The sequence below is a fragment of the Lonchura striata genome, chromosome 1A, assembly GCF_050655825.1.
Source record: "Lonchura striata isolate lonStrDom1 chromosome 1A, ASM5065582v1, whole genome shotgun sequence".
Taxonomy (NCBI): domain Eukaryota; kingdom Metazoa; phylum Chordata; class Aves; order Passeriformes; family Estrildidae; genus Lonchura; species Lonchura striata.
Window position 1 is genome coordinate 66509815 of NC_140741.1, and position 25246 is coordinate 66535060.

The window sequence follows — 25246 nt, forward strand, 5'->3', positions numbered from 1 at the left end:
CTAATAGCTGAAAATGGGCCATGCAGGAGGTTTGGGGGAATTCCTTCTGCCTGCTTCAATCACATCTAAGCAGACAGTAAGCATCTTCAGTAACTGGCCTCTGAGGGGAGTAAATGTGAAAACAATTCATTGAGGTGACAGAAAAGTGAGTGGTATTTACCCTGAGCCAAAAGCACTGTCCAACAGCATGTAGACCGGTGCATTTGGAAATATTACTGTCTTTATTCCTTTTCTTTATCATTGCAACTTATGAAGCCATAAATGAAAATAGTTTTAAATATGTCCAGATAATCCTTCCTGGTTTACAGGTTATTTACATTACACCAGGATTGTATACTATAAGTGTCTCTAGAGACTGCTGTATTTTAATGGGTTATTTGTTCCAGACCTTTTCTTTTATTTTCAACTTATATGACTATGAAAAAAACCCTCAACCAACCAAAACCTTCAGCATTCAAAAAATGTGGTAAAATTAAAGTATAATTGCTGCTACTTTTAGTGACTGTTCAAAGAGCTAATTAACATCAGTATATCAGAAATACGCTGGACTACATTACTCTTCTGAAAGCACACTCAAGTGAGTTCAATCTGGATGGGTTGCTTTTTGATTAAAAAAAGCACTTTATTACTGTCTGAAAAGTCTCAAGAAGATGTTCTCAGAAGGAATTATTTCAAAGAGGAAGACGATTGTTCGTAAGACTGTGGTTAGTCTGGAAAGTCATTTTTTCAAAACAATTAGAAATTAATGGAAAAAAAGAAATTTCCTCCTGACAGTAAAATTATTCTTGTTTGTACCCATGAGTTCTATAAATGCTTCACTCCAAAGGAACAAATCTGTTTCTGTGACTTATTCTAGAATACACAGTAAGTGCATGGCAAAACTCAGAAACAGATTATCTTCAGTCCCACTCTGCTAATACAAAATATTTATTGTGGCAGAACAATGGGATAGACTGCTATTATTCATGAAACAGATCATCCAAGCCAAGGGAAAAAACATTATACCACATAAGCTCCAAAACTGCAGATTCTCCATATTTTGCTGAATAATCAGGCTTTCTAAAATCTACTAGTACCCATATCTCTTAAAATAAAAATAATGTTTTATTTGCTGAAACACTTTAACATATAAAAAGATACTTTCACTGGAAGGTCTTAATCATTCTGGTTTTGTTGATTCTCGCAGTCTTTTTCTGGAAGTTAGAATTTATCCAAAACAATATATAAATGGATTTAATAAAAAATAAAACTAAAATGAAACTGTAATCCAGTTTGAGATGAACAGAGACCCCCTCCTGTGTGGCCTAACCCCTTCCTACCCTGTCCCTCCCACAATACTTTCAGAAGTCTGTATTATAGATGACCCTTTGTAGTTGGATGAATTTAGCTCTGTAGGACAAACCCTAACAGGGATGAAATTTGTCTTGCTATTTCTGACTCAGCTTTTGGCATTGTTAATCAGTGCCTAAATTAAAAAAGAAAAAAAAAAAAAAAGCAAGCAAGTCTAATAAAGAATTCCATGTTCATAAAATGCTAAACAGAATGATTAAATCCTTTCCCAGGGTGAATAAACAGATGTAGTGGTCAAACAGTTTAGTCAGACAAATAGTATACTTAAATGTGATTATTATGAAAGGTCACCTACAGCTTTAAAGCTGTTCAATATTGCAAAAAGGAGGATATTGTTATTTGACAATATTGGAAGTTTATATTCATCAAATGTGTTAAGAGATCTAACAAAAATTTATTACTTTAAATCATTATTTACTATGTGATTACATTAAGGTATTTAAGCTGACTGCAGCTGCATACTAATATATACAGAAATATTCATAGGTTATTTATTTACTGTCAATGAACTAGCACAAATAGGAAGGAATTTTTGATCAATTAAAGCAGTAGCAGCATTAGTACACCAGTCAGGCATGGGATGTAACCAGAACTGTACAAAACAGCCTCCTTTCTCCATCCTGCATACCCATTGTGTCAGTAGCCAGCCTACAACAGGAGCCAGAAGCCCAAGCATCTAAAATTGGTGAACTCCACAAATTTCAGTTGAACTAAAGCTAATTTTGTTCTGCAGGCTCCAGAATGTATGTAATTTTCAAATTATGACCACATGGTCTTGCCTGGGGGTATGAGAGGTTACCTCTCTGGACGAAATTTGTGCTTGTGTGGTCTCTGAAGATCCCAGCGCTGACACTCCTTGCCTGTCTCGGTGTGATCCATTGGCCCTCTATAACTCTCTCCATTGCAGGTCATGCATTCAACTAGAAAAAAAATAGACACTAGTCATTTATTACACTAATGACTTATACCACAAAAAAAACCCCAAAAAACCAAAACCAAAACCAAAGAAATCAACATAAAAAAACCCCAACGTGTCCTTGCTCTTATATAATGATACCAACCTAAAGAGGTATTTAAACTATGACCATCTTTCTGTTGGGTTGGTATGTGTTATGCCCTTTGGAATATCTGTTATGCCCTTTGGAGTATCTGTTAGCACTAATCTAGAGGCTTAAATTTCGTATCACTTTATAGGACACAGTTTTGAAACAGGTAGAGGGAGGGGAGCTACCAGAAGCATTCATGTTCCTATCAGTCTTTTACTAATCTTACTTATGGTTAGTTAGAGAGAGAGACCCATAGCTAAAGAAAAAGTCTTTTTTAAAGGTGATATCATCTACTTAGCATCATTTATTTTTCTAAATCACTCTAAGTCACAGTATAATTACAGGACAAGTTTAAGTGCTGAATATTGGCAAAATCCCAATTTCAGTGCAGTACAGAACGTTTCTTTATGTACCCAGCACTTCGAGCTACATATGATACTGTATCTTTTTGATTATAATGGTTTTTGGCAGCTTAAACTGAGATATATTTTCAGTCCTGGTTTGGGAAAGTGGGTAGGGGGCATGGAGGAAGAGTGGTCAAAAGTTATCAAAGGAATTTGAAAGCATTGTTGAACAGAAATTAGAATGAAATTTCTAAAAATATAAAACAAATTCACCAAAATTAACTGGAGACAAACTTCTCAAGTACTCCCTAATTACAGTAATTGTAAGGAAGGATCATTTAGAAAATACTATTTTAAGGAATTAAAGATATCACAAAACATCAGCTACCAAAGTCTTCATCCTAAAGTGAACTCCAGGTCAAATATCACATTTGCAGTTCACATAAGTTTATCTTTAAATGATAGATTTTAACAAATTCTCAAGCTCTGTTATTCTATTATTAATATTATTATAAAATTATTAAATTATTCTATTTCTCCTTCTCTTCCTCCCTCCCTTCCAGTCTCTCTCCCTCCCTCCCTCCCTCCCTCCCTCTCCTCTTCCTTCCTAAGGACAGCATAGCTATTGCATGTGACACATTAGCAAGAAAATTAAAGGCATCCTATCTTGAAGATTTAAATAGGTTGATTGACTGGAACTGAATTGATTGATTAGCAAGATATAAGAGCTTAATTTGGAGGTTAACAGGACTTAAAAGTCAACAAATGCAATGGTGCATATAAAGTGTCTTTCAAATTCTGTGACTTGAAAGTCAAATGGGGTTAGATTTGCAGAGTTATATTTATTTACAGTATTTATTCAAAAAGCAATATGTATGCTTATCTTAAGCTTTCATCTTGTAATCCAGTACCTATATTTTCATCAAAAAGAAGATGAAAAGCTGATTTTACCATGGAATGGTACTAGATGATTTTATCACATAGTAATACTGAAATTGTAATGGATTCACGATGGACTAGACAAGCAAAAAAGAATCACATTTGTGCGATCAGCACAACTTCATTGTTCAAGCTCCTTCATAACCCAAAAAAAGCTGCTGAGCCTGAAACGTTCTAGCATAGGGGAATGTCACAAGATCTCATCTTCCTCTAACAAATTCTTTTCTTGCTGTATGAGTTATTCTCACTGAGAAATCACCTATTCTTTCTCTAAAGGCCATGAGCAGGTGACTACTGGGAGCTTTCTGGGAGCTGTGCTGGATTACCTTCTGAGCAGAGAGGGATGTCACAGACTTCGTGGCGTGTCTCTGGACTGGTGGTGAAACACCACGGGCCTCCCTCTTCTCCTCGGGGGTTCCGGCAGTAGTTTTCCCTCAGGTCTTTTCCCCGATAGCTCGAAGGCAAAAAGCTAGTTTTAAAATGACAATCATTACAGTATAAGAGCATGCAAAGGTTGGGGTTAATCATACTATTTTTACAAACAGTTAGAAACAATCACATTTCTGCTTCCTTCTCCCTCCACCCTGTCTAAGTAAATGCACACACCCAAATATCTGTCCGTACACAAATACACATCTTCAGTTGGGATTACTCAACCTAAATGGCCTAAATCTGGGATAATTTGTCTAGCCCATAGCGTGCTTGAGAGAGTCTTACTCCCATCCCTCAGCTGTCCAGAGACAACTATCCAGGGCAGAGCCAGAGGCAGTCACACACTCCCTGCCAGCCTACACTGTATTCTCCTTCAGGAGCTCTGGGTGCATAGGTGTTGATTGGGTCTGTAGCCAGGTGAGGCTGTCTTTCCTGTGCATGCTGGCACATACAACAGGTCCAGCTAGGCTCTGAGCTCACCTACTCTGTGAAACCCACAAGCAGAGAAACCTCTTTCCATCCCTGGTCAGGCAGCAGCAAGAACAGATCATCAGCAGCATGAGAGTGTGACCAACTCTGGGCTACACCTCCACTGAGATGTTTTTGCTGCCTGAAACCAGGGACTGCTTTGTATTTCAGCACAAGAGATTTCCCCAGATGCCATTTTAGCTGTTATTAGCTAAAGAATGTTCATGGTCACTTAACATGTTCTTTCGTGTTCTGCTGCAAGCCCCACTGTTGCCACCTTAGGGTCTTCTGCTTACAAACCCACTCATAATTGCATTGTATATGTTCAGACATTTAACAGCACCCCAGCTGACTTAACATGTCCAGGGTCAAGGTGCTTTCTTCTCAGGCATCTGTAAAAGTATGTGTTTAGCCATGTCATACATGGTGACACACACACACTTTATATAATACAGATATATAAATATTAACATATAAAAGCAATGCTTTTATGTGTAAATAAAAAAATAAACAACATAAGGAACAGCTAACACAATAGTAAGGAACCCAGTCCCAGAATTGGTCTGTTCAATGCCACCTCAACACCTCATGACCACATTCAGGCACCACATTGCAGACAAATCCAGGGCATTTCTCTGCCAGTACATTGCAGCAATACTAAACAGTAGCTAAATCTCTGGACGTTTCAACAGGTACTGAAACAAAATTCTTGAGAGAGGAAAATATGAGTTACAGTAAAGATCTACCAAGAAATAGAAAAAAGGGCCACTCCTAAAACTGATGATTTAGTTCATCTCCATTAGGTAAGGAAAGAAAGAAAGAAAAAAAAAAGCCAAAACCTGAAGCCAGTAAGAGTAATGGTAAAAACAGATTCAACCACACAAAAGGCGTGGAAACTAGCCAAAAGTCTATGATGCACTGGTCTGCTTTTTGACCATTTCTCTTTGAGACCTTTTAACTTTAGACTTTTTAATTTGAAACTCTACAAGAGTCTTAAAATCTGTACTAGGATAGAGATAACAATAATAGAAACAGGATTTTGCTGGGAATCTCTGTGTTCTGATGGAATACAAATAAATAAAAGTATTACTTGCTAGATTGAAGCAAAAGTTTAAAGTTTCAAGATGCTTCAATTATCCCTAGAAGTCTAATTAAAAATCATTACAATACATTTCTCCTTTAAATATGAAAGAGGCATTTATTTTCCAATGGCACATTGTGATAATCAGCTGTTGAGAAAAACTGACCTACAAAGCTAAGCCTTTTGTACTAATAAGTTCCAAACACACAACTACTGTCTGTTTCTTCCCACCTCCTTCATGTCTCTGATGATGAAATCATATTTTCTGATGTTGAAAAACAAAATTAGCATGCAGCCACCTCATTTATCCGATGACCTTTTAAAAATTAAACTTATTGCACAAGGCAGGAGAAGAGTCACTCTCATAAAATTCATCATAGAAGAGTGGCTGTCCAAATGCATTGGATAAAACTGTGTATGCTGTGTATTAAAATGCAATTTAGTGATCATGTGTGCTATCTAGACACTTTCCCTAATTATAAAAGTCACATGTATATTATGTAGAATAAATATTCATTTTTGCTTAGGTTATAATGGTTTAGAATTCTCTCACATCTCAAAGATGAAGATAGCTAATTCAAGATGTTGAGTCTCAAGAAGTCATTGCTTTGGGATCTGGTGGTATTTATGGTTTGATCCCAGTCAAGAACAGGTCTGGTCCCAAACTGAAGAGCAGACACTGCTGTCTATACTGTAAGAGCCAAGTCCAGTAAGTCCAAGCCTGAGGCTCAGCTTTGTAACACATCATAAGAGGACAGAACTCAACTATCCTTTGCCTTTTAATGTTGTTCCAAGATATCCTCTTGCGCACTGGATTGATTTGGTCAGGACAGGACTGAGCAGTGCACAGCCCAGCTCCTCACCATTGATCTCCACTTTGGCTCCTCCCAAGCAAATTGCTGAGCCTGGGAGTCTGGAGCAAAGGGCAGCAATGTGGATAGCAAGCTTATGGGAGAAAGGACATTTTGTTTTTGTCTCTTAAAGTTTTACTATCTACATGGTTAAAGCCAGTACAAAAACATTTAAAGAGAAGTGGTTAAAGAGTAGACCAGTACTTTGTAGTGCTTTTACTGGTTTCCGGGAACATTTGTTAGGGATGAATCTGTTTTTACCATTACTGTTACTGGCTTCAGGTTTTGGCTTTCTTCTCTTTTTCCTAAGCCAATAGAGAGTTCAACTAGATTTCCTCTCAAGGTGCAGGTTTGGCCTCAGTTTCTCACTGTACCAGATCCTACTCTGAAAAGATAAGTACTATGCATGGTCCCTCAGTCTTTAGCTTGTATAATCTGAAGGGAAGGATTTCAAAAGTCTCAGTTCTTTCCATGGATTTGTTGTCTGGCCTAAGTGCTCCATAGAGTTTAACATATTACATAAATATAAATAACAGAGAATTGACAGTAACTATGCAAAATATACTGACAATATTATACACTAAGCAAATAGGTGGTCTACTATCCCCTGCTTCCTAAAAATGTGGTTTTCAAAATTGCTCATTCCTTAGGAATCAATTAGAAAACTGTGATGAACTTTCAGACCCTGGGCTGAAATAATGCAGATGTTTTGTTTCTGCCAGTAGCTAAGAGATCAAAAGGATATCAACAGCTAAAAAGAACCCCCAATACAGGAAAGAAAGAGATACAGACACACAGGCTGGTATTAGGGTAAAACTCTTTGCAGAAAGTCCAAGACAAGAATTTTCTGGGATCTGGAGAATGGCATCTCTTGGAGAAAGGCAAGAATATACCTAAGAGATTTTGTTGTCTAAGGTTAGTTTTCCCATAAATTCTTATGCTTTATGGGAGCTGTCTTGGCACTATTCCCATTGTCTCTGCTCCTGAACTCTTACCTGTGCTCATGGGGGATCATTGAATTCCAGGCCTGACACTGAATACCACTTTTTGTAACAGATATTGTTCCTTTATAGTCTGCTCCTTTTCCAATGATACAATTTCTGACATAATCTATTGAAATAAAAGAGAAGAAAATGAGATATTTGGTTAATGTATGAAAAATTAAAGCTCATCTTCTGCTTTCACATAAAATAATATATTTATTACTATTTGCCTACTTAATTCCTCAAAACACTGTTTATTTGTGGACATACATGCCTGTCTTTTTTTTTTTTTTTTTTTTCAAATATTGATCACTATCTGACCCAAAAAAAAATCCTGGGAGTGTTTCCAATGTATCTGATTAAAAAAACCTCCATGTCTGACAACTTATGTATCTTACTCATTAATGAGGTAAATACGAACAATATTAAGTGATAAATGGTAAGTCATACAACTGAGCTGCTCAGTAGTAAACTGAAGTACAAAACTGAAACTAGTATCTACGACAGTAGGCAAATATGTAGATTGGAAAACTGACCAACAGCAAGTATGTAGACAAATTTGCATGACAGCAAACTCAGGAAATGTGTAAATAAAACTGTAGGATGCAGCTTTCAAAATGCATAAAAGCATCCATGCCCAGGATGTTTCTACAGCCAAAAAATCACTGACTGACCTCAAGGGTTTTTTTTTCCCCTTCCCTAGCTGGAAAAACAAAATCAGTAAATAAATCAGTTACCCTTCTTTTCATACAGATCAAACGCATGGTCTTGCTTCTTTCTCACACCATTTGTCAAGCTGTTGAAGGATAACCAATGGCACCGTTTTGTAACTCTGTCATAAGCAAAGGCCCTGCAAAGAAAATCTGGATGAGAAAAAAATCTCTGTGTGGTTTATAATAATGACACATGGCCTGCCAAGGAGCATGCAATGACATCAGATTTATTTTTACTGGGAAAGTCAGAGAAACAGTCCAAATTACTATTTAAACCCACAACTGTGCTGACAAGAGCAAAGAAACAAAGAAATTAAATTGATGTGGTCATTACATTAAATACCAGTTTGGTTGTTCACACTAATCTAAGAGTTCCCTTGTCATTAAAGATCTTTATTTTAAAACTTAGATAAATGTGACTGAGACAGCATTTGTGTCCTCAGTTACGCTGCTCTCTGGGAACAAAAAACCCATGAAGACTAAAACATCATCTTTGTTATCCTTACAATATGCCTCTGAAATAGTTAAGTATCTCACACTGATGGATTGGGGAAAATTCAAGCACAAGGAATCTGTTTCTTGCCTAGAACAACAGAGTTGTTTAAAAAACAAGATTGTTTTTAATCTTATTTTTATTAATAACATAAATTGTATTCATGTACCTAGAATTTTTCCTTGCTCACTTTTATTTTCTTTTTTTTTCCCCTCCTATTTTTAACTGATTTCTAGGAGTGAGTAACAGTGTGTGTTGAACTGACTAGATAGGGGATAGGGCAAGAAAGACAAACAAAACTAAAGAGTAAAAACACCTTCTTTCAAGACTTGCAAGGATAAGCACAGACCTTTTTCTCCCATAACAGTTCTTAAAGGATAGTCTTTAACTGTAGTAAAATCATAATTGGCCTCCTTGGGGGGGCAACAGTTATTCCAATGAGGAAATTACATCAAACAAATAAAGAAAAAAACTCCACTTTTATTTCCTTAATTTTTTATTTGAACCAAATAACAAATAACTGACATTATTTCCTCCAGCCTACCACAAAATCTTTATTTTTGTCACTCATCCCACACCTTCTGAGATATTTCATTCTGATCTAGGAAGGCATTTTAACACTACTTGGTAATAATCAAGAGTCACACAGATTTCTTACACTTCATCCATACTTTAGCTATGCCATAATCTTCAGCACTGAGTCCTTCAACAAAAAGTTCCTTGATCTTATTTAATTCACCATACCAGCTTTCTGTGTGAGATCTTGCTGGCTTCAGTTTAAAATGCTACAAGATCCTATCCAATCTCCCCAGTCTTCTCTCTTTCAAACATCTTCTTCATTATCGTTTCCATCACCAAACAGATTTTTCATCCAACTGCTCTCTGCTCTGTTGACTCCAAGTGTTTCCAACCTGCTAACCTTCATCCCTCTGCCCTTGTGCAGCCTTCTGTTCTCTTCTGGCTGATTCTCAAATTCGAGCATATCCAAGTGCCTCTAACTCCATCACTCACAAAAATATCCTTGACCTTTCCTGCCTTTCCAATTACATTCTGGTTTCTGCTCCTCCCTCCTAAAGTGGGAATGCAGAATGCACTGTTTACAAACCATTCTTTCAGTTTTTGCCTTTCAGTTGCCTTTTGGTTTCTTTCCAGTTTGGCTTCAACCAGTTCTGCACATAAAAGTTTGTAACAATCTTTTCTTGGACCCAAATCTGGAGGGCTTTTATACCTCCAAAGTCAACATATTTGAGCAAATTCTTGGACTTTCTTCTACTGATACTGCCGATCACAACATTTTTTTTTTGTTTTTCTTTGTACTGAGATAGTCTGTAGATTTTCTTACAGGTACTGAAATTCTGTTGTCTGTACCAAAATCCCTTCCTGGGTAAATACAGACACTCCAGGCAGATAACAAAGGATAAGACAGTGACAACTTTGTAGCTAAGGAAAGGGACACACCTGTAAAAGTCACCTGTATAGTAAATAAAAGAGTAACTGAATTGGATTTTTTTCATCCACAGGAATTGTTTTGGGAAAAACTACAATAATGGTTGTACAAAAAAGAGGGAGTAATGAACTACTGAGGGTGGTGAAACAAAGGAATAGAACAGTTCAGCAGCAGCAGCTTGATAAAACTGATAGGGGAGGCAGAAAAAGAGTCACAGAGATTTATGAAGTCAAAAACAGTGTAAGTGAATCTCAGGAGTTCTTTGATGGACAGCATTTTTGGAATAATGTTATGAAAAAGAAACAAGTCTAGATAAAGATCTTGTAACTCAGCTGGAAATGAACAAGATCTATGCAAGCATGACAGCAAAGGGAATAGAGGAAATATCAGTTCTGAAAAGTTACATATATTAGCTTCAACAAAAAAGTGGTAGACTTAAAGCCATCAAGGATTAATGATTAAACAATAAAATACTCAAAATTTACTTTCATGTGGCACAGAAACTTATAATGAAGAAATAGAAAGTTAGCTTAATTTACCCCTCCCTCCAGAAAATAAGGAGTACCTGAACCTTTACAAGCCTGCAGTGCCTGAAATCTGCTACTTTTACCTCCTGGCAAAAAAGAAACCTAACACTGTTCCTGCTTGTGTATCTCAGTGCACAGGCACAGATGTTGTTGCTCCCAGTACCATTGCAACAGTTATGTTACAAAGCAATTCCATTTTTAATTCTTACATAAAGCTTATGTGCAAACAATAAAACCTCAGTGCTGTGACCCAAGTGATGGAGAACTGCTGCATGGAGTATAAGAATAAAGCCATGAAAATGTCAATAAACATAGGAAATTTCAAGTCTCATATTTCAAGCATTTAAAATGTCATTTTGTGTTGCTTCTTATTTTAGAATGCTCCCACAGTAGGCAGGAAGCTAATTGGTTTTCATTTCAGTTGGCAACAAATTTCACCTTGTAGTAACCATGTGCTGGTATGAAGTTAAAAACTGGGATCCTAGGAATAAAAGGGGAACATTAGTAAACACTGGATCCTTTAAAAGGGAACACATGTAAAATGTGTGTTTACAGTAGCATCAAAGAACAGTTCACACTACAAAAGGATCCATATGGGGCCAAAAGGGAAACCTCAAGAATGTTCTGAGACAAAAAGAAAGAAAATCCCACTTATTCTGTACATAGTGGCAACACAGGCAAGATCTCTTCACCTACACCTCTACTGCTAAAGCAGGTTTTTAGCACCTTCCCTGCTAAAAGGCCACCAGGGAAAATAGGAATTCAGAGAGTAAGTTATCAGGATCTGTAATTCTGCTCCAGATTCAGTGCAATGTAATTGCATGACAGATTGCCATTCTGTTATCTGTGAGCAGGGCTTTTCCAAGCTGTACTCTTACAAGTCCCTCATGTCTCCTTTACGTTGTATTAATTCATTAAAGGAGAAATTGCCCCCAAGATATCTATCAGACACTGTCTCAAAAAAGAAATCTACAAAACATGAAAACATTTTAAAAATTCTGAGAGATTCTAGATTCATTTTATTATGAAACAGAATAGATGCATATATTAACTTGCTTTTTATTTTCAGAACACAGGATATAGCATCCAGAGCAACTACAAGTTGAGAAAGTTTTTCTAAACTGATGCTAGAATATAGAATTGTTGTTTGCTTGGAGTTATTCAGAATTTGTTTTATACTGTGATACTTAATTTTGCAATACTCCTTGTTGCTGCTCATCAGAACTCAAATATGTCTTCTGTATTGAATATAACCTGATCTTTGTGACAATGACACCAATGGAAGCCCTGCCAATAGGGAAAGGCATGGCTTGTACCAGGTGAAAAATATTAGTGCCTGGAAAATATTTTCTATCTGAAAAATTAACTCTGCTCATTTTTACATGTATAAATAGTCATAGTACAGAACAATACAAATGTGAACTTGCAACAAGGGAATTAAAGGCTTAAGGAAGACCATAATCACAGCTGAAAATCTTCTCTGCCAAGGAAGAATTTTTGCTGTCACATTTTGTCCAGCTTCCATTGTACCAATTGTCAAAACCGTTTTATGTTTCAAGTTCAGAATCACATTTAGCCCAGCACTCACCAGTACAGAAGTCAGGCACTCTCTCCAAGACCTTCTGCAATGCAACCTTTCATTGATTGCTAATGGTCTAGACTAAGAGAGGCCAGGGGGATCATATAAATCTAATACGTCACAAAAATTACAGATTTGTTCCAAAAAATAGTAGACAGTATGTACAAGGCAGACAAGTGATCAGCATGATGTGTTCCTAGGAGTCAGCAGATGCTGAAGGATAGCTATCCACAGTCCAGGTTTGATTGCATTGTATCAGATTTGCAGTCCTTGACAGTGAAATTCAGCAGGGCATGTATCTGTGCTCCATGTGTGAGGGTCTCATTGATTTCAGCAGGAGTAATGTGCAAAGAATGAAGAGAGAATATGGTCTGAAGTGGTGCTGAAACACTGCAGCTGCCATGTGTGACAATAACTGTTTTATAAGAGACATAAAAATCTCAGAAATGTTCACCTAATGCTACATTGCAGCCCAAGTCATCAACATCTTAACATGAGTACATTTCTTCAGCTATGTTATGGAAAAGATTACAGATTGGACAAGCTAACAAGACAGATAACTCATATAAACCCTCAGAAAAGACTGACACTCTCCGGACAGGTAGAGCAAGGTCACTGAAATCAAAAATAACAATCTTTAGGTTGTTCTTGGTACAAGCTACCATTGATGACAATTACAGAGGCTGTTATTGTGTTTCCTTAGGGGAAAAAACAAACAGAAGAGATACATAACTTACTTGCAAGTGAAGGAAAGGCCCTTGTTCCTGCTGCATCTCTTTGCACATTGCTCTGTGGTATTTAACAGCTTCGTTTTTACTTCCAGTGTTTTGTTTACTTTAATGAGCATCAACTCTCCTGTTTTTTTGAAGTCATGAAGAGGACTTCTCTTTTTGCCTTTACCCTCTAAAAAAAGAAGTGAAGAAGAAAAAAAAGTACAACAAAATAAAATATTTTTAAGAAGGATGCTGAGATTAAGGATGGCATTTGATACAGATAACATTTTCTAGGAATTATAATATCTTCAGAACCAGAAGCAGAGAGGATCTCACAAAAACAGAGTATAAGCATATACTGCAGATGAATTGATTATTTTATACAATGACTTCCTTTTCCAAATCCAAAATAGTAGAAAATATAACACCACTTTCAAATAAAGACTTGCATAATGCTGTAAAAGGGTAAAAGGAAAATTTCTTACCCTTTGTATATTATTTTAAGAACCTGCAAAATATGCCAAATAATTATCTGAGATCTTGTAAATATTTCCATTAAAAGCTCAAGTGAAAAAGAGCATCACTCGCTGAATGCAAAAAACAGTTCTTAAAACAATAAATTTATCAGAAACTGTGAAAATAAATGGGTTCTGGAAGTGACACTAAATAATTATTTGTCCTTTCACTGCTCCAGTGAAGCCTCAGTGTCTCAGTGAGTGTTGTGTCCAGTTTAAGTGTGACTAACTAGAGTTGTTAGCTCACAGAAAATATTATAAGGTCAAACAGAGGCCATAGCATGGAAACAGTCTGCAGTGTTGCAAAGATTCCTGAAAAAATGAACACAATGATTTTGTTTCCATGTCTCTATTGAAAAGCCCAGAGGAAGAGGTATCAAATGGAGGGAGGAAGATTGGCTAGATATGTTTGGCTAAAGTGCAAGTGGAAAGGTCTTTGATATCTGCAGGAAAATTCCAGAATCTTCCCCATATTTATTTATATTTTTACTTTGCATTCCATGAAAACCAGTCTACCAGTGAAGTCTATTCCACTGTCTCTGAAGGCAGATGGAGAGTAACTGTCCCAATTCTGTCAAATAAGTAACATAGGGAGAAAAAATTGCCCTGTGGATCTATTTCTCCTATTTCATTCAGTGATCCCAGATGATCTTTTTAGATTAGATGGCTTATCCACGTAAGGTTAGGTGAGTAAATTCCTCCTTAGTTTACAGAGTAGATATTAGTATTTTCTGCAACTTCTTTCCATGTAATTGTATTCACAGCTGTCCTTTCATTTTTCTCTACAGACTCTGCAACAATAATAGAATATGAATGCTCAGGTTCAATTTCTTAAATGTATTAAAATTTCCAGTAGATAAAACCTCAGCCTGAATATATCCTCATGCATGTGCAGAGTGCACTTAGGCCAGTAAAGTTTTGCTTGGTGCACTCTGCAGAAGTTCAGAATAACTGTAAATTGCAATACAGGAGGAGTTGCTGACAGCTCCACACACTGGGAACACACAGAGGGCTTATGGATGTTCCCTTTGCAGAACTTCCATCATGATCACTGAGTTCACATTTTCACTGGATTCAGCTAAATCACACCTCTCAGTGGTGAGCTATCCCTAAAACACCTAGAAATATAACAAAGACATCTACATTAGATCTCATCAATCCTCAGATTTAAAAAAAAAGAAGAAAAACAGAGTAGAATATCTCTGCTATAGCATCCCTATAAAATAATATTCACCCCATCCTTTCTTTCTTTTTGAACAGATGAAAGCAAACTATGCTACTCCCCAGTATCTAACAACTCACAACTTTAATCCCAATCACAAAAGCATTAAGGAAAAAAAAGAATTTATTTACCTTTAAATATATGAAGAAGCTTATTATATGAAGAAGATTTTGATCAAAAAATCAAATGCTAATAATTTTGGTGTTGTGTTAGGGACCTATATCAGCTCTCTTAAGCATTTTCAGCCTTTTTGTGAAGTTCACATGCACCCAAAATGAATCACTGCTTAGAGGAATGTTATGGTAATGTTCTCATCTTAAGGATCCATATCCTGCTACTGGAAACAGTTGTGTCTACATTGAAGCTACTTTAGTTTCTGTTATACCTGTGATAAAACCAAAGTGCTTCAGAAAGGATTGCGTTTGCCCCTTAAGTCAACCACAGAAAAACAAATCTTCCATAAAGCTTTTGTGGTGTATTTCTCAATCTATTATCTTCCAAGACATACTTGTTAGTTTTATGTTGTCTCAGCCAAGACTTTCATGTCAAGTGGTGGTAAGAATCTGTAGAGAAATATCAAAGTGTTTTCTTTCAGTTCCTGATACTAACATTTCCCATCTACTGATAAGTGTCATTATCTTAATTCCCAAGATAACAGCTTCTTAAACTCACCAGCCAGAATGCAAGAATATGATGTTAAAAATCAAGAAATTCTGTTCTGCCTGAAAAATATGGTACAGTGTTCTGCTTTTTCTTTTTGTCCTTCTTTTCCTAGCAGTTGTCCAAAGAGGATTATGGGTTTGATCTTGCATTTAGCAATTCATAACAGCCTGATTTAGTTTAGCTTTCAAACAACATTCTATGTCTTGCCTATAATCCAAGAGGCAAAGGGCCAAGTGCATCTGTGGTGTGACTGTTAAAAACATCAGAATAATGCAAAGCACTACTTGAACAATTCTCCCAACAAAATATATAAAAATAATATTATTTTTTGTCAAATTAGGTGCCTTTATTAATAAAATGATAACTCAAACACTATCTTCTTAGCCATTCTCCACATTAAAAGTTAGTATACAGTATATTATAACAATGCAACTAATTTGTGATTGCCATTCATTTCCATTTCTTAAACTTTGATTAATCAGGATTTCTGCTCATTTTGTGGGCCATGTCCTCTGATGTTTCCTGTAGTTTTATATCACATTACCAAGGAAGTCTGACATTCCACTTAAATTTGAAAATATTAGCAGCTGATTCAAACAGAAAGGAATCCAGTCAAATATGAACCAACATTTTCTTTTTTCAACAGAAACAACCACAAACTAAAAATATTTATTCAGTCAACTTAAAAAAAAAATCTTCAAAAAGGTGAGTGTGGTGCCTTTTTCTGTTTCTTAACATGAAGTTGAGCAGAAAAGAGAAGAGCTTAGTCAGTGCTCAAGGAAATGGGAACGAACACATCTGCTCTAGTGGGGTGCAGCACTGGACAAGTTCTCCATAATCTCATATGGGATTTCCATAGTCTCCCTGGTGGTGTTCCCATTTTCATGAAAGACTTCAAATATTTACTTAAGAAAAGAGGTACCTCACAGGGAAAGGGAAAGATATTTACCATGGAGCTACAAGAACTCACCTTTCAGTTCCCTTACTGCATTTTCAAATGAGGTTTCTGTACAGTCTTCTCAGACAAGAATCATTGACTGAGACTACTACAGGGCACCTGGAGGAAAAGATTTCCAACCGTACCTTTTCTTGGAGCAGTTCCCGTCCATGTAAAATAATCTCAATAATCAGAGATAAAGAAAACTGACATTCTACAGCATTTTTGTAAGAAAACTCACCAGTGAGTTCCAGTGTCTGTATTTTAGAACCTGCTTAACTTTAATTTTAATTATCTTTATACAAAACAGAACCAGTAACATCGAGAACCATGGGCAATGGAGGCCACAGTATGCAATAACATAGAAAGACCCTATCTTGATTAACAAGAGAAACTGGTTTGAATCAGCAATGGTGTTTGCATTTTAATCTCTATTTCACTCCAGGTATTCTGTAATCACTGGACTGTTAGAAAAATGACAGCAGTATAGCTTCTTTTTCCCCTTCTGGCCTCATGCCCCACACCAAAAAAAGGGCTTTGGGCTCCCAAACCACCACATCATTCAGTTCTGTTTATGCTGATTATGCTCCATATCTCAAATTAAAACTTACACCTTGCAGAATAGAATTGGTCTGATACTGAGCTATATGATAGTACAGAAATTCAGTAGTTTCAGGTTTTTTTTAGCGTTCAAACAACTAAGAGACTCACATTTTACACCCTCAGGTCTTAGTCTGATCACAAAAAGTATTTGTTTTTGCCTTATCTATTTAGTAGTAAAACACCTAGTACAGCTAATACAATACCATGTTTGTGGTAATCAAAATAGCATACATTGTGTCATAGGGCCCAAAGATCACCTTTGCTCATTACAATGAGATCAAAACATTACTTGCATTATCTACAGCAAAATTTTGCAAGCAAGATTACCTGAATTTATCTGCTTTATTAGTAATCCCTTTCTTCTTCCTCCACCACTCCAGCTTTTTATAATAAAGATGTACTTTTAGGCTGCAAAGTTATGGCCTTACAGAGCACAACTGGAGCATACTGGGTACCTCCCCTGGAGAAATCTTTACTTTTATGGACTTGGTACAGACTTTACAAATCATTCATTAAATACCAGTTATGATGCACTCAGCATGTCAGCTTCCAGGCTTTCCAAATTTCATTATTGTCTATGTAAAAGTTAGTACTTCCTTAAAGAAACACATCTTTCAACTATGTGGGGACCTTTTATAACTTCCAGTTTTTAAAGAATATAAATACTCATCTAAAAGCATCACTGTTCTTTGTTTATCAGATATCAGAAGAAAACTAAACCTATAAATAAATGAAGAAAATGAAGATACCTGAATTCCTTAGACTAGCAGATGCTGTGAAGAGAACTGCAGGAATCAACTGCAGTCCTTCCAAATAGAGAATGAAATACAAAATAGCATGACATGAGGAGAAATATTTAAAATAGGGAAATTGTCCACATGCTGTGCAGGAAGCAAAGAGAAGTTGATGATTCAAAATATATTCCAGTGAAGAAAAATGGTCATATAAAGTGACACAAATATTTCAGAAACATAAAACAGACACAGGCACTGTCATTAGTATCAACTAGCATATTAGATCTCTGTTTAATATTTTGCATCATATTTGTAATGAAATTAAGCCACTTGACCTTGAGCAGTTAACAGATGGACTAATTAGAGATTGACTTATTTGTGTTATAATTGATAACCAGGTCAGAATTCTAAAATGAGATTAGCTATTAGTTTAATTTTGAAAATAAACACCACTGCAAGATAAAGAAAACTGGATTTTCCCAATAAGCTAAAAAAATTATGAGAGAGGAATATCATGTGATTTAAAACTTGTGCACAAGGGATGGGAAATCAGAAATATGCTATCATATGTAAGATCTTTAATTTAAAAAAAATCCCCAACTATAAACACACCTGAAATAAATGTAGGAAAGCACAGTTCAATTCAGTAAAAATATCAAATATTTTATCAGGAGACACCATACTTGACAAAAAATGCAAGGTAACGTCTAAGTTTCTGAATGGGAAAAAAAAAGTACAAAGTAAAAATATGCAAAACAATGTATTATCATAGTGTCAGATATATCAAAGCAGAATGCTTATCTCAGTATAAACATTGACAATTTAATAAGAAAATTAAAACCAAGGCATGTTTATGTGCATAAAATAGCATTTGGGAAAACTTGTGTAACAAGCAAAAAGCAGTGAGTGGGGTTTGAAAAAAAGCAACAGTTCTCATCATATATGGGTTGAAACACAGTGAGGTGTTTAACTTTTCTATAAAACAAGATAGAAGGGATAGTTTTAATTATATTCAATAAAGTATTTCCAAGACAGTGCTTTTTAAAGGATGTAAAACATCAAGGGTAAACTGTATTCTGGTGTGTGCCTCAGTATGATAGCATAAATATACTGGCTTCATCAAGAAAAAAAGAAAAAACAAACAAACCCAATCTTCACCAGATGGTTAAAGTAGATGTTACTAAATGCTTTTGGATACAACATGCTTAAGTTAACAGTGTGGTAACAGAAAAAAAAAAAAAAGAAAGAATGTTAAAAATGAATGTTGATACTAACATCATTAAAAGGGTCATCACTATATTGTTATCTGTGTGAACCATTCAAAAGCACTTTTTCAATAAATACATTAAACAATTTAATCTCATAAATCCTGTTATAACAGAGTCACTCTGACAAAAAAAATTAGTGCTCAACACTTCTAACTTACTTTAATTTACTTTGACTTTTCCTTTTGCCTGTTTCAGTATCAGAAATATCCAGATTCCTGGCTAGAATGCAAAATGTGAACACCTTTTCCAAATGACTTCTCATTTGGCGGAAAAGAAAAAAAAAAAGGAAGAAAGGCAGACCAACAAGATGAGAAACTGGAACAATCTGAGTTGTGCCCAAGAAAACAACTTTGTAGATTGGATAAGCTTAAAATGCCAGATTAAGTTTAATGCAGTTATTTATGTAAGACAATAATTTGGCATAAAAGAAGTTTACCAACCATACCCATAAAATCTGCAGTCAGCTGTATAGATGGAAAGTCACCAAAATAAAAGCAGCTGTCCAAGGAGGCATCTCTAGCTTGTCAAAACTAAACAGATTCTCAGAAGTACCTGGAGGATGATGTGAATATTTTAACTTCTGACATTTATTTTCTTGGCACAAGAGCCTTATGGGGGAAAAACCACACAATTTTTAGAAAGCAGTTTGAAATGCATATAACAATCCATACGATATCTATATATAATAGATAATGATTTCCGTATTTCTACATTGGCTCTCAGTCTAGTTGTTGAGCACATTCAGGAAATGCAAAAAGATGATTTTTTTTGGCTTTACATCACCACTCACACCCCACACCCACACCCCCTTATTAGCAACAGCAAAGACTGCCATTTAACTGGGAACCCAGCTTCATATTTATGCTAAGTCCTGCCTTTGGAACCCACTCCTATGGTCAGCATGAAAACTCAAGGAGCTAAGGGTAATGCTAACAACAGATAGTATAGTATAAAACTGGATAGTAGCTGCAAATGGACAGATCTTTTCCTTCCAAGATAAGGTTATCTGCTCAGCAGGATGCTGGGACCCATTGGCAGAAACAAATGCTGCAGTTTGACTTACTGTATCTCTAAATTACTGAGAGGATTTTCCCTTGTAAGATTTCTCTTTTTACACGCTGTGCACAAGTATTAAATCCCCATCATTTTCCATTGCATTCCACAATCTTTACAAGCACTTGGTGTCTCCTTCAAGGCACCCAGCATGTTGTGCTCTTCCTTTGTGATGGTGTCCCAACCAACCGGAATTACGGGCATGCAGCAAGGGGTAAGGAGAAAAGCACAAGTAGACAGGGCAGGAACTGGGCAAAACAAAGAATGACAGATGGCTGAGGGCAGCAAAGCAGCCCCTGTGAGGAGCGATGAGAGCCTTGCTTCATGTTGTATACATAAAAATAGTGCTGCTGGCCAAGGCAGCGAGTCATAGGAAAAGCTGGAGCTGAGGGGGACAGAGGGAGCAGCCAGTCCCCAGCTGGGCCAGCAGCACTGAGGACTGCCAGGCATGGCCGGGCTCATCAGACAGCACATGGGTGGAGGCCCACAAGCCACTGAAAACTACAGCTAGATTTTGCCAACACATTTGACTAATCTGGAGCACGTTCCCAGCTCTGCTTCACCACAGTGCTGCTTTGCATGTAGGTATTAACCACATTCGGGAACAGCTCTACAACCCTCTGGGCACTGCCACAAAAACTGACAGGAGAAGATGGGGTAACAGTGAGATGTCCTCACCCCTTCTTCCCAGTTTTTTTAGCTGCCATACTTTCTCCACAGCAAAGTTCAACTTTTGCTTACATTATGGAAGTTGTCCCACTATCCTTGCTTCCCAAGTGAACATGGAGAACAATCCTTTCTCATTTCCATAATCAATCCATTCTCACCTCTGTGCTGCCTTCCAGTCTCCGCCATTCCACCCAATCTTAATGCTGTTGGGGAGAAAATGAAATTCCAACACTCATGCAGTACAAGTAATTGTAAAACATTGAGGGCAATGCTTTTTCCCTTCACATCATGCTATTACTCAAAAAGTGGCCCAGTTATCCTGGTTTTAAATCTCCTTGGAAAAGTCTGAAATACTTAAGTGGCAAACTAATGTTCAGCATAAAGATCCAAAAGGGAGATATTCTGCTCTCTGAGGGAGACTGCACATTTCCCTTCCAACCCCAGCCTCAGTTAAGAATTACAATAATGACAGATGAGCTCCTCCAAAAGAGGCTTTCCTTTCTTTGACTTCAGTGGTCAATATTCCAGAGTTTTACGCAACATTTTAATCTCATGTCTTTCAACTCTATATTCTCCTGCTATGTTGCTTATGAAAATGGCATTAATAGAAACAGAAAATCTGTTAAGCAGGGTAAGTGCTGTATTACATGTGAGAGCAAAACAAGCAGCCCCTGGCACTGAGCACCAAAAGGATTCCATTAAACAGAAGGAATACACTCTTCCAACTGGCACAGTATCGTTGCACTTTGTTGACAGTATATAGTATAATGATTATCTACAGCTGGGATGGGAAAGTATAAATCACATTAATTTTTAAAAATATACTTAGCTATGCAGACCACAGGAATACACAACACTCAAAAATTGATTATGGCTATGGGATTTTATTTCTTTTTCTTTAAGTGATAATTAGATATAGGAACTAAGAGCAACTCCCACATCTTCATTAGCAACTTCTTCAGATCATCCAAACTACAGAATGTGCTTTAAATAAATTTGAATAAACACACTTGGCTGACAGTCATCTCACAGAAAAAAGTATCTTTAATTTAAATAAATCTTTAACATTCACTCTTTTGCGACATGCCAATCTACTTGTTGCTTTGATTAAAGAGTCATTTTTAGTTTCACTAGATGAACATTATTAAGGAGATTCTTCCCAAGAATACTGAATAATAAGAATATTTGATCAAGAAAGAAAACTCCTTGATAAAGTTATTAGCTCCAGATTAATTTCTTTGTGCAAGTGACAGAGACTTTCAGGATACTGATAATGACTGGGAAAGCAGTCTATAGGAACCATGCACATTTATCTTTCATCAATCACAGTCTTATCTTTTATATATTAAAAAGAAACTCAGAAAGTGATAGCACAGACAGCTTTCTGACATTTAAATTTCTTGTGTTTTCTTCACCCTCCTTTTTCTTTACCCATTAATATAACCCAACTGTATTAGTCAGCAACTTCTGTTACACAGCATATTGTCTTTGCACAGAACTTAGGGCATGGGATTACAAACCCAGAACATTCATTCACAGAAGAAACTAAATTCACCATTATGTACATTTGAAATCAGATTTGACAGAACAGTACTAAAAGTATGGATGTGCATTAGCAATAGACTTCTCATATTTGAATTCTGTTTTCATAATTTAGCTTGTTTTTCATATCTAAAATTACTATCTAGGCAAATCCTAATCTTTCTTAAAAACATCCCAGTAAAAATAATCCAGGATCCCAAACAAAGACAACATATATGTTTACAAAGCAAGCATTTTCAAAAATGATCCAGTAATTTGTATTTTCATAAAGAAGTAGCACAGCTTTCCCTTGCCTACAGTGTAAATATGCAGACACTTTTTTTGATCATGTATTTTCAAAAACAAGGTGAGCAAAATGGCAGTGTGTGGTAAGAGTCATCTTTCTTGCCAATAAGGCAAACAACAGGATTAATTAATATTAAGGAAGGTGGGGGAGGAAAATTAAGAGAGGCAGGGCTGTCAAGAAACTGTCACCACGATAGCTGGTTAGAAAACAAGTCCTACTCTGAAAAACCCTGAAGTTTTGGAAATCTAATTTTTCTTCTCATCAAGGTGAACCATCCACCCCTAAACTGAAGAGCCCACTGGTTAAGGCACAACCCTATTCATCAGCCCAATGATACAGGCAGTACAGAAGGTGTCTCTCAGTCTCTCTCTCAAAATATTAGATAGATCCAACATTCCTTGAAGTTGATAATTAGAGACCAGCACGAACAGCCTACAGTCAGGGACAACAAGGACTTTCTCTCACTCAAGAAAAGCATCCTGACTTACCAGGAGAGCAAAACATGACCTAACTTATTATGACCTTGGCTATAGACTAGTTGTGTATCTTTGGTTTATGGAATAAAGTGTGTGTGAGTGTGTCTGCAGTGTTTATTTTGCTTTTTTTTTTTTTTCTAACTAGCCAAACATTTTATGAGCTTCTGTCACAGGTGAGGGTTTCTCCACAGCAGGTTACCACAAGCTATTGGCAATGTCTCCTGCTGCATATTTCTGTCATTTGATTTGAGGGAAACAAACCAAGGAAAGTTTGTCTTTAACAGGAATTATTTCTGTGAAAAGTTTTGATGTATCAGCAATTTCCAGTAAAAGAAACCCAAAACATTTTCTCAGAAAATTCCTAAGCAGCTCTAGTCATCACTTTTCAGAGAATCTGCATGTCCAAAAAATGGAAATTCCAATGTACATGGAAAAGGAGTTCAGGAAAGTATAGTATCATGGTGTCTGTATCTGTGTGTCACCTGCTAAAGAATGCCTGTGAAAACAATATCCTCAGTGACCAGACTGAGCACAGAAGCTGTAATGAGATTGTTCAGCATCCTACAGAACTACACTCTTCATTGCAGGGGGAGGAAAACAACAGGTTTTACTGCACATTATGCTACCAGTCTGTTTTTGACTTGCCTACTCAGATCACAAAATATTCCACTTTGAAATTCCATTTCAAAATATTTATTTTTTTAACTAGAAAACAGTTATGTCTTGGAAGCCATCAGCATTCCTTGCCATACTGTGCCTGATGCCCTCAGATATTGCCCCAGAAGCCAGGCGCCACAGTTCCCTGCCCTTGCTTTGCCCACTCCTGGCAGATTCTTTCCCTGAATTGTGCCTGTCCTTTGTTTCTGTCTGTGCAAAGGTCTGACCCTAACAATGTTGCCGGAAGGAAGGAAAGGTTTGTAGAAACCTTTACAAACTTTTTTGCTTAAACGTCTTCCCAGAGGGCCAATAGAAAGCACAGAGTTGGCTCATCAGATAACCAGTCCAGGGGGGACACTTCAGGAAAGAAATTCAGCTAAAGAGCATCCAGCACTTGATTACTTATTGTTTGTTTCTTGCCCCCCCCCCCCACCCCTCCCCTCCATCTCCCGGATTTCAGCGGGAACATCTAATGAAATTACAAGTATTTCAGTCTGGAAATAGCACGTTCACGCTGTTGAACTTCAGCAAGGCCATTCCCGTTCAGCAATACACTATCCCGTGCTTTGGGTATTCCTTGTCAACTTCTGTTACTTAACATTTATTCTACCGCTGGAAATCAAGGATACACGGTCGCGTCCTGACAACGGCCGGGCGCACCTCTGGGCAATGATGAGATTCTCTCTCCCCTCTCTCCCGGTTCCAGCTCTGCCCGTCCTGAGCCAGCCCCTCGCCCCGCTGACGCGCGGGGCCGGCGGCGGCGGCGGCGGCGGCGGCGGCCCCGGCGCGGGACGCGCCTCCCGCGGGGCTGCGCCCCGGAGCGCGGCTCGGCCCGGCCGCCTCACGCCGCGCCGGGCTCCGCGGGCACTGCCAGCCCGCCGGCCCGCAGGGTGAGGCGCTGCCAGCGCCACCGACACCTGCGGGCTGCGACCTGCGGGCAGCGACCTGCGGGCAGCGACCTGAGGGCACAGACCTGCGGGCTGCGATCTGAGGGAAGCGCCCGGCGCGCCGCCCCAGCGCCCTCCCGGCCGCGGCGGAGCGGGGGAGAGGGTTCGTGCTGCGGCTGCGAGGCGGAGCGGGGGTCGCTAGCGAAGTGATAGAAGAACTGACCTGCCGCGGGGATGGCGGTGGGCAGCAGCAGCAGCTGGTGGAGCAGCAAGGCTGGCAGGAGGTGGGTGGCCCGCATGGTGCTGGCGGCCCCCCAGGAGAAGGGGAGATGGCTCCTCGGAGGGACCCCGTGCACCGCCGGTCACTCGAGGAGGCAGAGTGAGCCGAGGTTTTTATTGCGATGATCTAAGTTTGTTGTGTGATTAACTGGAAAGATCTGGGTCTCAACTCCCTCTTACGGTAAGAAACTGTTTAACAACATCCCCTCTCTGCCTCTTCTTCTCCACCCCTCCTCAGGAGCTGCCTCCCTTCCCTCCCACCCCTCAACCAGCCCAGGGAGAGGGTTTCCACCGCCTCATCCCTCCCTCCCTTCTTGCCTCCCTTCCCCCGCCTCTCTCTCCATCCCTCAGAAGCTCGGGAGGAGCAGCCGGGCCGGGTCTCTCAACTCTTGCCGCGGGGCTGGTGGCTCTGGTGGCTCCTGCGGCACGATGCACTCACCGCCCCCATTGCCACCTCACCTGCAGCCAGGACAGACCTCTCCTTCCCTG

General features: G+C 38.1%; 1 protein-coding gene across 4 annotated transcripts in view; it reads right to left on the minus strand.

The window, feature by feature from the left end:
- HGF (hepatocyte growth factor) overlaps positions 1-25007 on the minus strand; it is a 56221-nt gene extending 31214 nt beyond the window's left edge. For 2 of the 4 annotated variants that reach the window (XR_014952252.1, XM_085569971.1), the window contains exons 1-6: positions 24702-24988; positions 12991-13156; positions 8232-8344; positions 7507-7621; positions 4006-4148; positions 2150-2270 (exon numbers count right to left, since the gene is read on the minus strand). Coding sequence is in view for 3 of the 4 variants with exons in the window: in XM_085569971.1 (XP_085426097.1) it covers positions 2150-2270; positions 4006-4148; positions 7507-7621; positions 8232-8344; positions 12991-13156; positions 24702-24777 (734 nt within the window). In the remaining variant the exon portion in view is untranslated. Of the gene's footprint in view, positions 1-2149; positions 2271-4005; positions 4149-7506; positions 7622-8231; positions 8345-12990; positions 13157-24701 lie in introns of all 4 variants that reach the window. The other 2 variants (XM_085569970.1, XM_021528863.4) reach the window with 2 other exon arrangements.
- Positions 25008-25246: the final 239 nt, after the last annotated feature.